The sequence below is a fragment of the Mytilus trossulus genome, chromosome 4 (assembly GCF_036588685.1).
Source record: "Mytilus trossulus isolate FHL-02 chromosome 4, PNRI_Mtr1.1.1.hap1, whole genome shotgun sequence".
NCBI lineage: Eukaryota > Metazoa > Mollusca > Bivalvia > Mytilida > Mytilidae > Mytilus > Mytilus trossulus.
The window spans coordinates 38,718,391-38,732,954 of NC_086376.1; the positions used below are offsets into that span (position 1 = coordinate 38,718,391).

The following is a 14,564-nucleotide window of genomic DNA, read 5'->3' on the forward strand; positions in this document are numbered from 1 at the left end:
ACTCTCGAGAAATAACAATTCACCAACATAGGTATCGACTCAGTGATAGTTATTAGTTTTTTTTAAATGAAGAGCTTATCAACCAAAAGGACAAATGACTTGGGTTTTGTCAAAGACGGAAAAGGAATCAGAACTTAAGAACAGAATGAGGATGATTTCAATTATAAGCATTCATATGAAATACAATAATCGAAAGTTAATTGAATTTAAGACTTCGCTGAAAATGATTGACATTAATCTGTTAATGATACAAGAGTGATGTCCTTTAGCATATAGATGTCAAACACCAATTAAAAGTCCCTATCTTGTCAACCAGATTTTGCAATTTTCACCGCTTTTTAAATATTTTACCTTAAGTTTAACTTCATAGAAGTTATCAAAGGTACCAGGATTATAGAAATCAGGTATATTCTGAATCGTATATGTATCAGCTTTCTACATGCCAATTTTTAACAGACGTTTGAAATCATATAAAAAAGAAGAGGTCTTCCGAATAGAGATACCACTAAAAGAACCCTTGGTTTTCTGGAAATCTTGAATTAGTATATTTTGGAGCGCATTAATCCTCAATTTTGAATGCAAACTCCTTAACAAGTAAATTTTAGCTCAAAATGGTCCTAGTATTTTTCTCATTCACCAAAAGTTTCATTTCTGCCTGGTTAGTTCAAGCAAACAATGACATCGAATGCACTATTTTTTGTCCGAGTAGCCCTACTTTCACATAGTTCTAAATTGGAAGGAGAAATTTGTTGTGTGGTGAATTTATTTACACATTTATACCATTTCAATGTGTGCAATATAGTTCGCTACCAACATTACACTTTGAGATATCAATGTGAATATGGCTAATCAAAAAATGAAAGGCGGTGATTCAAGTACATTATCAACCCTTTCATTTGGAAAATTCATAAAATAGCGAAGATTACAATGTAGACAATCAGGTCCAAAAAATTATCAGAACTTAGCAATTCGAAATTCGAAAAAGTACAGCTTGATGCATAATATTATTAACGAAAAACATATTGCCTTCTGTAAATGGATAAAACAGAAAACATTATACATCGTCATTCTTTTATGCAAACATAACTTACCCTTCGGAGCACCTGAGACCACCCCTAGTTTTTGTGGTGTTCGTGTTGCTTATTTTTTAGCTTTTCTATGTTATGTCATATGTACTATTGTTTGTTTATTTCTCTTTTTCATTTTTTGCTACGGCGTTGTCAGTTTATTTCCGATTAATGAGTTTGACTGTCCTTCTGGTATTTTTCGTCCCTCTTAACGAACTATTTACATTAAATTTAGAAAATTTAGAATAGAAATAGCTTTCTGCAACAATTAAGTTCATTAGTTTTTGTTTGCATTGCTGCCATTATTACGAATACAAATCAATTTGCTCAAAATGCTCAATTAGTGATGACAGATATTTTCTATTTCTCTTCAATTTTTAAATTCTATTATTAATACAAAATCTGACACCAAAAAAAAACCATATCCATTCATTCTATTATATATTCGAAGAATGCTCGTTATAAACAGTTAATAGCAAACTATTTACATACAATCTATGGATTTTGATTAAAACCCAAACCCCACCCCACCTAATTTATCATTATTCAATGACAAAATAATCTTGAAACAAATGGTTAAATAACCATAAAATTGTGGACTTTAGATTTTTTTTAATTTTATTTGATTTACGTACGACTTAAGTTGCGCAAAACAGTGCCAATGAGACGACTCTCAATCCAGATAACAATTTAAAAAAATGTTTAAGTTATTAATTTTTTCGCCTTTCATATTCTATAGTGCGAAGAAAACGCGAAATCGCGAAGTCGAAAACGCGAAAACGCGAAAAGGGGAAGTTGAAAACGCGAAATCGATTTCGGGTTTTACGACTTCGCGTTTTCGCGTTTTCGACTTTCCGTTTTCGCGAAACGAAGCTACGTATTTTCGTACCTTTGATAACTATTTTATTACTGAACGTATAGCTGCAAAGGCTTATCAAACCTCTAATTTGAATAAGGTCATGTCACATGAAAAACGTCTACTTGTGCAGAGTTCTTGTGATTACATTTCGATGTATCGGGTTGACTTTATCAATATTACATCCGTATCAACCCGATACATCAAAATATAATCCCAAGAACTCTGCGCCAGTAGAAGTTTTTCATGTGACATGACCTTATTCAAATTAGAGGTTTGATAAGCCTTTGCAGCGGTGATTGATATCAATGATATGATATAATGCAGATTAAATAGAGAATAATACATGGCAAAATCCGCATCATATGTCGTATCATCCCGAGACTTCAGTACAGCCAAAGGGCATTTAGGCCCGATGGATGATATTGGTCGAGAGTGATACGGCATGTGATACGGATTTTGTCATGTATTATACGCTTTATCATATAGTTTAACAGAAGATTATTATATTTTATGAACTGTTTTCTGATCCATAGCACTGGGTTACCTTCAATTCTACTTTTGTCTTGTTTCAAAGGCCATAAAAGAACTGCTCAATTACTTTTCCGAAACAATTGGGTTACCTGACAATTTGCGTGCTGTTGTTTTAAAAATATTTTGTTTATTATTGTATTTATTTGTGTGTTTTATATTGTTTATAGTAGCATTTAATGTTCCAAAAAATGTGAAAACTTGACTTTCGTGACGTCACATACAATATGACAACTTAACGTTCGTAACTTCACATACCAAATTGACCTATTGATCAGTGACGCTCAAATCAAAATATTCATAAAGCCAAACAAATACAAAGTTGAAGAGCATTGAGGATAAAAAAATCCAAAAAGTTGTGCCAAATATGGCTAAGGTTGTCTATTTCTGGGATAAGAAAATCTTTAGTTTTTCGTAAAAATTCAAAGTTTTGTACACAGAAAATTTACAAAAATGACCACATAATTGATAGCCATGTCAACGCCGAAGTGCTGACTACTGGGCTGGTGATACCCCCCTGGGCCGAAACGTCAACCAGCAGTAGCATCGAGCCAGTGGTGTAAAAAGGAATCAAAGGCACCAGGATTATAATTTAGATGCACGTTTTGTCTACATAAGACTCATCAGTGACGCTCAAAGTACAAAGTTGTTCAAAATATAAATAGCAGTTACAATATATGACGCAATCCTGATATCTATGACGAGGTTTTTGGTGTTATACAACGCTCTTATCATGCTTACTGGACCTGCATGTACCTTTTGCTCAAATATCTAAAACTGTTTAATTAATTTTTCAATGTCACTTCTGACGGGGATTTTTACTGGATAAGCTATTTAATTTCAACGGCTTTATTGTGCAAAATTTATAAATGTATTTTTTCCCGTCAAGAATTCTATAGACGAGTTGGTCGACCGTTCAGGAAAAACCGTTTCACAGATGACGACGAATATGTTTCAAAAGAGGAGCACAATCTACCATAGGGACATTCAAACTCTTAAAAAAGATAAAAAAAAAAAAAAATAATAATAATGTGACAGCCCCATGGCTACAAAAAAAAACATACAAAAAGTAGTAAACGAAACACAACAAAGAAAAATAAAGACTAAGCAACACAAACCCCACCAAAAACTTGAGTAGACCTCAGGTGCTCCGGATGCTCCACATGTGGCTACAATGTACCATCGTATAGTTCTATTTGTTTACAAACCCGTTGAATATTCTAATTCGATAGGTACATTCGTAGAATGGAACGAAATTGCTGTTTCGATATTAGCATGATTAGGAACAAATCCGATATCATCTGGGAAACGCATATTCCATAACGGTCATCCAACTGGTTATGGCGTCCGTAAAATTATCGAAGGGATGATTTCAACTGCACCATTTTGAACTTTTGGTTTAATAGCTCTCTTGCGAGTAGAAATCTGCTATCAAGGAACATGATAGGAAATATCGTATTTTTTGTTAGATATATACTAATGTTGCTACATAGAAATAAAAAGTTCGCAATTAGGAAACTAAATCATCTCTTTTGTCGTAAAGTTTTGTTTTCAAACGACCTTCATTGGCCTTTCAAAGAGTAAAGTATAATCGTCCTCCTAGACCATTTTGCTGGCCTCTGATTGGAAGTTATTAAGGTAATACAAACTCAGGCAAAGGGTAAAGTATAATCGTCCTCCTGGATCATTTTGCTGGCCTCTGATTGGAAGTTATAAAGGTAATACAAACTCAGGCAAAGGGTAAAGTATAATCGTCCTCCTGGACCATTTTGCTGGCCTCTGATAAGAAGTTATAAAGGTAATACAAGCTGTGACAAAGAGTTAAAAAAAAAAAAAAGTATAATCGTCCTCCCAGACTATTTTTCTGGCCTCTGATTAGAAGTTATAAAAGTAATACAAACTCAGACAAAGAGTAAAATATAATCGTCCTCCTGAACCATTTAGCTGGCCTCTGATTATAACTTCTACATTTGAAAATGCCTGTACCAAGTCAGGAATATGACAGTTCTTGTCCATTCGTTTTTGATGCGTTTTGTTTTTTGATTTTGCCATGTGATTATGGACTTTCCAAATTGATTTTCCTCTGAGTTCAGTATTTTTGTGATTTACTTTTTTCTAAAGGTAGTTATAGAATCCTTTTACTGGCCCCATATTGGAGGTAATATTTTTGCTGTATAAGGGACAAACAAAACACAGCTATTTCATGTGAATTCTGTGGTCTGCATGTTTTAATGAATATGTGTTTCAATTAACCTAGCCAATCCACACTTTTTTATCCAACACTTAAGATATAAAAAAGAAGATGTGGTATGATTGCCAATGAGACAACTATCCACAAAAGACTAAAATGACACATACATTAACAACTTTACGTCACTGTACGGCCATCAACAATGAGCAAAGCCCATACCGCATAGTCAGGTATAAAAAGCACCGAAATGACAATGTAAAACAATTTAAACGAGAAAACTAACGGCCTAATTTATGAACAAAAAATGAAATATATGTAAAAAACAAATGAACATCACAGTTGTTTTTTTATGTAATTTTAATCTTGTAAGATCTTTTGGATAACACGTTACCCAAATTAATATCAGCCATGATGTCTGCCATTTCCGTTTCAAATATTACAATTTATGCCGTCGTCTGGAATATCTTTTTCAGAACCAGTACATAACTTATCATTCGCCGGGCAGTGTGATGGTATTTCACAGCCTAACTCTGAAAAAAATCAGTCATGTTCATGCAATGTTATACAAAAATGTGATACTTTTGTCTCTTAAACATATTATGTGAAATGTTATCAAATAAATTTACATACAAATTGATTAAATATGCATTTTGCATTTCGAACATAGGTACATTATGCATGTATGATTTAAACGTTCAGATTAAGAATGTTTCAGACTACAATTAGTTGCTTTCATAGTAATGCCTTAATGCCGTCTATTTAGCTTTTCAAAAGTAGTTTCTTTAAATATGCTGCATAATGATCTAAAACAAATATCCTGTTCTAGCTCGTTTAATTACGAAAAATTGTTTGCCCCATTTTACTTTTTATAAATCTTTTGAATGTATAATGATGAGACATTTGTAAAAGTCTTATAAAATCTTATTTATTTTTTACAGTTTTTTAGAACTTTAAAAGGGGGCGAAAGATACCAGAGGGACAGTAAAACTCATAAATCGAAATTAAAATGACAACGCCATGGCAATGATAAAGTTAGCTGTGGTATCGTAGTTCTTAGGTCCTCATGTTATTTTTTTACTATTTGCGGACCATATAATGCATAGAATGGTCCGCAAATAGTCCAAAAAATAACATAAGGACCTAAGAGCTACGATACCGTAGCTACGATAAAGTAAAAAAAATCAAAAAAGAACATTTCCTGCCAAAATTTCGATGGCTAATACCTCGAAAAGATGCAAATAGACCTCTATAAAATTATTTTGCTGTTTTGATTCCTTGAATAATCCCCTATCAATATATACTAGTGTTAAGATAAGTTATTTATTTTGAAACCGTGTACTGATTATTATCTTTTTCAATAGTGTTCCGTCATGGTTAAGTTAGATAGGGGTGTCCAAATCAAATAGAAATTTTCATAGTTTGGCAAATCTAGTGTATATCGAGTATTTTTCAAAAATATACTACAAAGAATGTGTCCTGATTTTTTTTTCGTATAAAATTGTAGGATTTTGTATAAAAAGTTGAATTTAAAGATGATAAAGAAAATACCTCTTATAATGTCCTTTAAGAAAATTTTTTTAAAATGATATATTAGCACACGTATCCTTGTATTTAAAACATAGGAACATTCGCTACACATTTTTCATAAAATTTACATCATCTGAGTTATCTCCATTTTATGACGAAATTGCAAAGATAAAAAAAAGTTATTTTAGAAGCAAAAAACGTTTAATCACGAAATAATCTGTATTCATTTAGATGAAATGAATTCTTTTTACTATATTTCACATTTAATCAAAGATCTAGACCGATATTTTGCTGTCGAAGACACATAATCTAACTGCACGAAGATGGCGATTATACAAACTGATGAGCATTTGCCTCGCAAAGATTCAGAACAATAATAAACTACATAACCTGCTTGCTAAACAAAACAATAGAAGGTATATTATTTGATATCTACTCGCTAGAAAGGTATTGTTTTATACTCTTTAGATCAATTTGTACTTTTGTTTAAGTGTTCCCTGCTGTATATGGAACGATTTAGTAATTTAAATCTCTAAAACAAACTCACTGCCAGCCTCTTTGTCTAAAACGTAAGAAAAATGTAAATAAGTTTAATTACTAAAAATGTTGAATCGTTTAAACCTCCGATGACATATAAAGTTGAAATCGAAAACATTGTCGTTATGGACGGATGGAGGAGTGCGATCAAAACAGTGTTATTTTTTAATCTGAAAATCTACTTTTAAAGTAATTCTAATACTATGTGTACCGGACTTTTTTGGAATAGTGTCCATGAATATAAAATTAACAAATTACAAATGATAAAAATTAGACGATTGAAATTCATCTGAATTTCCGGTTGTTGTTAATCTTTTTTATTTTTGTTATTGAGAAGTGTGCGGACAGAGGTTGTAGTTGTGCTTTGGAGTGTATAATTTATAAAATAACGAATAAAAGCATTCAAATATAGAAAAAAATGTGTGTTATGCGTGAGTCAATTATCATGGTTGATCGGCCACGAGTTGAATGCTTTCTCGATATTTGAATAGTTTGATTCTGTTAATGCATTGTTAATGGGCTTTTAAATTGATTTAAAATATAAAATGTAAGAAACTATATCTTTTTTTTTCGCATTCGCAACTTGCCTTGATACGACGTCATCGACAGCGTACTGACAACAACTATTGATGTATGACGTCAGAGGAATTACATAACCTAGTTTATTTCACGTGTAGAATTTTCGGTTTTATTTCGCTGGGAAAAACGGTAATTTTTTTCAACCAACATAAGAAAAAATTTCGCCTGCATTGATTGGACATTTTTATAAACCTGTCCCTTTGAGGAATTATTGTTAGTATTAAGGTCGGCAATGCTAATGAAAATTGACAGATCTAATGGTCATGTTGCATAAAACTTTTTGAGCTCTAGATAAAGAGTTAGATATATAAAAAGTAATGCTTGTATCAAGGAATGACGACGGATCCTCTTTCTTGAATCGTTTATTTATTTACAGAAGGTTATATTCACGTTGTAACTAGTATAGAAACCGTGCATATTTATTAATTAGATGTAATTTGATAGCGCTGATAGATAACCGTAGGCGTTTTTATCACTGCTTTTGAGAATTTTGGGTCATCGATGCTCTTACACTTTGTACTTGTTTGGCTTGCTAAATATTTTAATCTGAGCGTCACTGAAAAACGAAGCACGCGTCTGGCGTATTAAATTATAAGCATTGTACCTTTGATAACTATTGAACAATACCGTTTGACAAACAACCGTCACGAATCTGGAAAACGTGCAGACCATTCTTATCCATTGCGAATTTTTGTATTTGCAATTTTTTCTTACAAATAAAAAGGGTTGTCAATGTTGTACTTTTATCCCTGCCATTATTTTTTAAATTTTCATATTCACTTTGAAATATCAAAGGGTTATGTTAAAAGGGAACTATATCACTCACATTGAAAAAGTACAAATATGTAAAGGTACACCATGTATTGGAGCAATATAACATTTAATTTACCTATCCATAAGTGACCCGGACCCGTTCTATATGGACCTTTACATACTTCACACAGTGATGGCCGCCTGTAAAACTTTCCTAGAAAATAAAATATTTAATTAATTCCAAAAATTAATTCAAAACGCGATAAATAGCACCACAGTGGTAAACTTTAAATACATAAACATGTTATATCTATTACAGCAGTAAACCATTTTAACAGACGAATATTAGTTTCATCAACAATTTCTAGTTACTTCGATCATTGTGGTACCTTCCCGATCTTTGACTAAACTGAAGTCTTTTGTCCTTTATGGTGATAAGCTTTTTAATTTAAATAAGTTTTGGATTTTTCTTGCCACGAGCTGCATGAAGAGACATCTAATTTATAAATGCGCACCTCATGTAGAAAAATGTAAACATTAATGATGATTGCTAGCACTGAGTCGATACCTTAATTGGCCGACTGTTGAGGGCACCAACAGCCCAGTACTGGCATTCAAATAAGGATAAAGCTTCATTAAACTTTGCTGTAACAACATTTGGGAAATTAAAATTTAAGTATGTATGTGCAATTTATATTAAATTATATTTGTTCAACAAACAAACTAACAAGCTAACGCATGATCATAGGAGGGCATGCAGAGGAATCCGTCCGTTCAGGACAAATCTCAACTTAAACAGTTTTATTTACATCAGACCTATTCCATGTTTGGTTTTGGCTTACAATTTTCTTATATGTTGGCCTCAAACATCATGGAATAGACCTTCCTTATCGAAATGTCCACTTAGAGCAAAATAACTGGTACCGTTAATGTTAAAACAACGGATTGTTGAAACTTGCCATGTCAAACACATTACTAAAATATGCTAGGACCCTGGTTCAATGGTCAACAGTTGACCTATTGACGCGAAAAGGAGGTTCTGCCGTCTTATGCTTACTATCTGATTAACGAGTTGTCTCTCTTAACCAAGGTTAACAGCCTTTACATGTTCGAGTAAATATAGTATCTATAAAATGTTGTCATGTTCAAAACATTAAATTGATGAAAACTAAAACGACTGGATGACGAATTGAGCTTTAGTGATGTGTCGATGACACTACAAAACTTAATCAATAAGTGTCCTCTTTGGTAATAAAGGTATTTTTAACCACATTGCATTAGCTATATTTGTTGCAAGCTATCAGAAATGCTGTTGAACTTCGTATATGATGAGACCTTTACAACTGTTTGATTCTATCATCGACGATGAGTATATATGTTATGTAGACAAAATACGATTAAAGTGTATCAAAATACCTACCAGCCGGGTAGCTCTGCTAAGTGTGTTTTTTTCGTAGATCATATTCGTGAAATGGGAACAGGATTGTAATTAGGACATATCCGCTATCATCTGCCAATTAGGGCATCATTATGATTAACCTACCAGAAGTTTAAAGAGCAACAAAATGTCTATGGTTATGCATCAAATGTCAACTATGATAGAGTTTCAATGTTAACTTGACGATAATTGTACATTTGCTTGAGGATAAAACGCTGAGCGGATTAAGCAACTTACCAAAGATATCTGATGATAAGCAAAGTTCGTTAAAGTTATCATAGCACATATTTCTAATTGATTTATAAAAAACATATGTGTGACCAAAAGCGTTTACAAACTTACTGGGAATTGTTCAATAGACAACAAACGCATTGTTGCATATTTCAATATGTTTGTTACATACATAGTTGCCTTTAAATCTGAAATAAACAATAAAACAATCAATTGCAATACCTCGGATACAGCATAGAAATTAAACATAAGCGATGTTCCCGATTAAGTTGTACGACATAATTTTTCTAATCACCTCTTAACCCTATTTTTGGGGAGTTATCTCCCGCACAGTAACTAACATAGTTATTGTGATATGGTCATGTTTTGTATTCTTGACTTTCATTTTTGTGTATGTGACATTTTGTTTTTCTGTCTTATATCTCTGTGTTTGTTTTTATAGTATTTAATATAAGATATCCAAAAAAAAAATGTTGACTTCTGTAAACCTAAATTTTACATATTTGCTATTATGTCTGTTTTCTTCTCATATTGTCATCAATAAAATGATTTTTTTGCAACCGTCATACATTTTGGATGACTGCTTCGCTTTAAACAAATGTTAAATCCAGATTTTCACATAAGGAAATGGCTGTATCAAGTCAGGAATTAAGCAGTTGTTTTCTTTTCGTTTGATGTACTTGAGAATTTACTTTTTTGAATTTGAGTTTGAAGAACAGCCTTCAAGAATTAAGACGCTGATGCAGTCTAGGAATGAATCTGTATGACAGTGAATTTTATAAGTCATTCAAAAGCTGTCACATAAAAAAGGGATACACCATACACTGTTTCAACACATGTCGCTATAAAAGCCATCAAAGATATGTGTTTCAGACTATGTTTCAATATAAAACGAAATGTTAAGATGGAAAGCGCAATCAAAAATATAGAATCGAAATGAAGATTAGCATAAAAATTGTTCTAAAAGCAAATATTTTTAGACTGTTCAAAATTTGGTTACGAAAATCAAAACTGCACTGCGTATGTCTTCACTGCATTACCATTTACGTCGCCTGTTAGCTTAGATACTTCAAAATAATTAAAACACAATAAACAAGTGAAACAGCGAGCTACTTCTCACTGATGATGTTGAGTAAATTGAATAAGGAAATGAATATCGAATAAGTAAATAGAAAGTGAATACGAAAATAGAAACCGAATAAGAAAAAAAAACGAAAAAGGAAGAAGAAAAGGAAAAAGAAACCGAATAAGAAAATGAAAATCGAATAAGGAAAAAGAAACTATTAAGGAAATGAAACTCAAATAAGGAAATAGAAATTGAATAAGGAAATGAATATCGAATAAGTAAATAGAAAGTGAATAAGGAAATGAAAACCGAATAAGGAAATAAAAACCGAATAAGGAAAAAGAAACCGAATAAGGAAATGAAAATCGAATAAGGAAAAAGAAACTAAATAAGGAAATGAAACTCAAATAAGGAAATAGAAATTGAATAAGGAAATGTAAATTGAATAAGGAAATATAAATTGAATAAGGAAATGAATATCGAATAAGTAAATAGAAAGTGAATAAGAAAATAGAAACCGAATAAGGAAAAAGAAACCGAATAAGGAAAAAGAAAAGGAAAAAGAAACCGAATAAGAAAATGAAAACCGAATAAGGAAAAAGAAACTTAATAAGGAAATGAATATCAAATAAGTAAATAGAAAGTAAATAAGGTAATGAAAATTGAATAAGGAAAAAGAAACCGAATAAGGAAATAGAAATCGAATAAGGAAAAAGAAACCAAATAAGGAAATAAAAATAGAAAAAGGAAATAGAAAACAAAAAAATACTTTTGAGGAAAAAAAAAATTGAGGAAATAAACTCATCATAGATACCAGCTAAATTTTGAATACGCCAGATGCGCGTTTCGTCTACAAAAGACTCATCAGTGACGCTCGAATCCAAAAAAGTTTTTTTAAAAATTGAGAAAAAAAAAGTTTTGACGAATAAAAATTTTGAGAAAAAAAAATTGGTGTAAAATTTTAGGGAAAAAAATCATTTTAGACTTATAATATTTTTCAAAATTTGAATATCGAAAAAGGAAAAAGGAAAACTTGTGTCTGGTTTAGTTTTACTGAAAGCACAGCATCACGAACACATGGTAAGGTATGCTTCTGGTATCGCAATTGTTTGATCAATCAAACATCTTAAATCCTTGTTGTTAATGTGCCACACTATTGATCACCAGCTTTGCAATTGTTCTGATTAGAGTAAACCAGTTTCTAAGCCTGGCATCTTCAATGAGTTTTATCATAACAGATATAGCCCTTACGCTGTAATAAGAAGACAGCCAATCGAATTTAATTGGAAAAGATATATTTTATTACTGTGTTATACTTTATCAGATAATATACGTACATGGTGAGAGAAAACTGTCCGTCTCTTTCTATGCAGTTTTCCTCTGAGAGTACTTCAGACCCATTCAAAACCTGCACTGCGAATGGATTAGGTGCAAACAAATCTGCAAATTCATTGGTAAACGTTCTCTCCTGGATAGGACACGGGAACCGGCAGAACCCACTTACTGCTAAAACAATAAAGTCAAAGTAAACAATCAACAATTCTCAATAATGAATCAGTTATCAAAACAAACACATCCAATCTTATTCACACTAGAAATGTCAGTTCCTATTATGTCTGTTTGTTTTGTACACATATGGTTGTCAATATAATGTAATTTGATGCGATTGTCATAAAAGTGAGAGGTTTAAGTAGCTTTAAAACGATGTTTAAACCAAAATTTTCTACATAAGAAAATGTCTGTACCAAGTCAGAAATATGACAGTTGTTGTCCATTTGTTTGATGTGTGTGAGCTTTTGATTTTGTCCTTTTATTTTGAATTTTCCTCGGATTTCAGTATTTTTGTGATTTTACTTTTCAAACCAATCGAAAGTCAAATTAATTTCATTAGTTGTGTGATGAACAGTAAAAAAAACAACAATTTTTATTATACATCAAGCCAACATTTTAGCCTTTGCAAATGACAAATACACAAAATGCAATTTTACACGAATTTAGACAAAATACATGTACGGACAGGAATGTGTATGGTACCTGTAACTATTGATGGTATAATTTACTTCTAATGATAAATTTCAGCTGAAAGAAGTTCATTTGGGGAGAGAACCCGAATCAAATATAAGTCTTAGACAAGTGACAGGCTCTTTGTTTTTACATTTGAATACATATATAATATAACAATTTTTAAATGTTTCACTTAATGTAAAGCAATAACTGTCTTACAAGACACAACATGTCTAAATCATACTGTATTCCAAGCAACAGAGCACATCGGAACTGAGGGCAAAATACACGAATGTCTTTGATTTGATTAGCGTTACTCAAACCATTCATGTATCTGTTTATTTGATTGAAAATCAAAATTTAAAAGGTAAATAATTAAAAAATCTGAAAAATGTTGTTGAAGGCGTACTACATGTACAAGTTTATTGAAAAATTGTGTTCCGGTGGTTCCTTACACATATATGTAGATTAATGATATCTCTAGATAACAATTAGAGCGGGAAATGATACCATGTCGGTGCATATAGTTTCAAAACCTTTGAGTTTATGCAATACTGACTAGTGCACTAGAATACTTATACAGTAATGACCACATTTTGAATTCACATTTTTCATCGTAGTAGTCAACATTATTGTGAAGAGTTTATTGATATGAAAGATGTGGAATGATTGCCAATGTGATACCTGTGCGTCCTATCAACCATATGTCCTTCTACCTTGAGCAAACCCTATACCGCACAGTCAGCTTTAAACGACCAAATAGGACAAATCAAAAGCAAGTTGAAAAGCAAACGGCTTGATTTATTTACAAAATAATGGAACGAACTACCAAATATGATAAACAGCAACAAATGAAAACCAGTCCACAAAAAAATAAAAAAAAATATGGAAAACTATTCTGTTTAATCTTTAGTTTTATAATTTTTCAAAGCTTGTTATATTTGTTACGAATTTAAAACGCCAAAGTTGCACAATCAAAGCACTATAAGCGCTGAAGGCAATTAACCAAACAAAACAAGGGAAATGTAATTGTGTGGCAGCATCAGTTTTTTTTTTAGATTTGAGAGGACAAACATTAAACATTCGTTTATTGTACATTTATATTTATTCAGTGAATTGACTATTAAAGCAAATTAATTTATAATTTATTAAGGTTTTCAAGGGCTTACAGTGCTAGCAAAAGGCAGCTTAACTGTCCAAAAAAACAAATCGAATCGGTAAAGTTTAAAAGTAACTGAATGTGGCCAAAATTCAATTTAAGAAGATACAAGCTTAAGAAACAGTACTAACCTGATGTACATAACATCACCGTCACAAAAATTGACAGATCTTTTATCTTCACTGTCGACATATTGTTCACTGCTTTACTTCGTCCTCCGTTATAAATGTTATCTTGTATATCTAAGAACATAAATTATGAGTCTGGTGTAACTGCTAATCATTTATACATGTACTTTGTTAATTATGCATGCATACATTTTACGACGTTTGGTTCTACCCTTAACCTTCGTGACACGCGACGTCTTGACAAGCAACATCTTGATCGATATACATGTTTTCCTGTTTTAATTATTAATTATTGCATGTTTAAACTATTATTTAATATACATTTTATAAAGTACAAATATGATTCTTTTTTGAAAATCAACAAATTAATGCACATTTGATTATAAATTTTGTGAGTGATGAATAAATAAAGGCAACAGTAGTATACCGCTGTTCAAAACTCATAAATCCATGGACAAAAAACAAAATCGGGGCAACAAACCAAAACCGAGGGAAAC

At 31.8% G+C, this 14,564-nt stretch overlaps 1 protein-coding gene and 1 long non-coding RNA gene across 3 annotated transcripts in view; both read right to left on the reverse strand.

Moving 5' to 3' along the window:
* Positions 1–8,197: 8,197 nt before the first annotated feature.
* Positions 8,198–14,564, reverse strand: part of LOC134713912 (uncharacterized) — a 30,342-nt gene continuing 23,975 nt past the window's right edge. Inside the window, exon 3 of the long non-coding RNA XR_010106420.1 lies at positions 8,198–8,255. This is a non-coding gene — a long non-coding RNA (uncharacterized LOC134713912). The remainder of the gene's footprint in view (positions 8,256–14,564) is intronic.
* LOC134713911 (uncharacterized) lies at positions 9,821–14,213 on the reverse strand. Of its 2 annotated transcripts, none has more exons than XM_063575194.1 (3): positions 14,071–14,213; positions 12,114–12,279; positions 9,821–9,898 (listed from the first exon to the last, which is right to left on the reverse strand). In XM_063575194.1, exons 1-3 carry the CDS (start codon positions 14,189–14,191, stop codon positions 9,832–9,834), a joined length of 354 nt encoding a protein of 117 aa, XP_063431264.1. In that variant the 5' UTR covers positions 14,192–14,213; the 3' UTR covers positions 9,821–9,831. The 2 variants fall into 2 exon arrangements, with proteins under 2 accessions (XP_063431264.1, XP_063431263.1); XM_063575193.1 differs by having other exon boundaries at positions 12,114–12,282.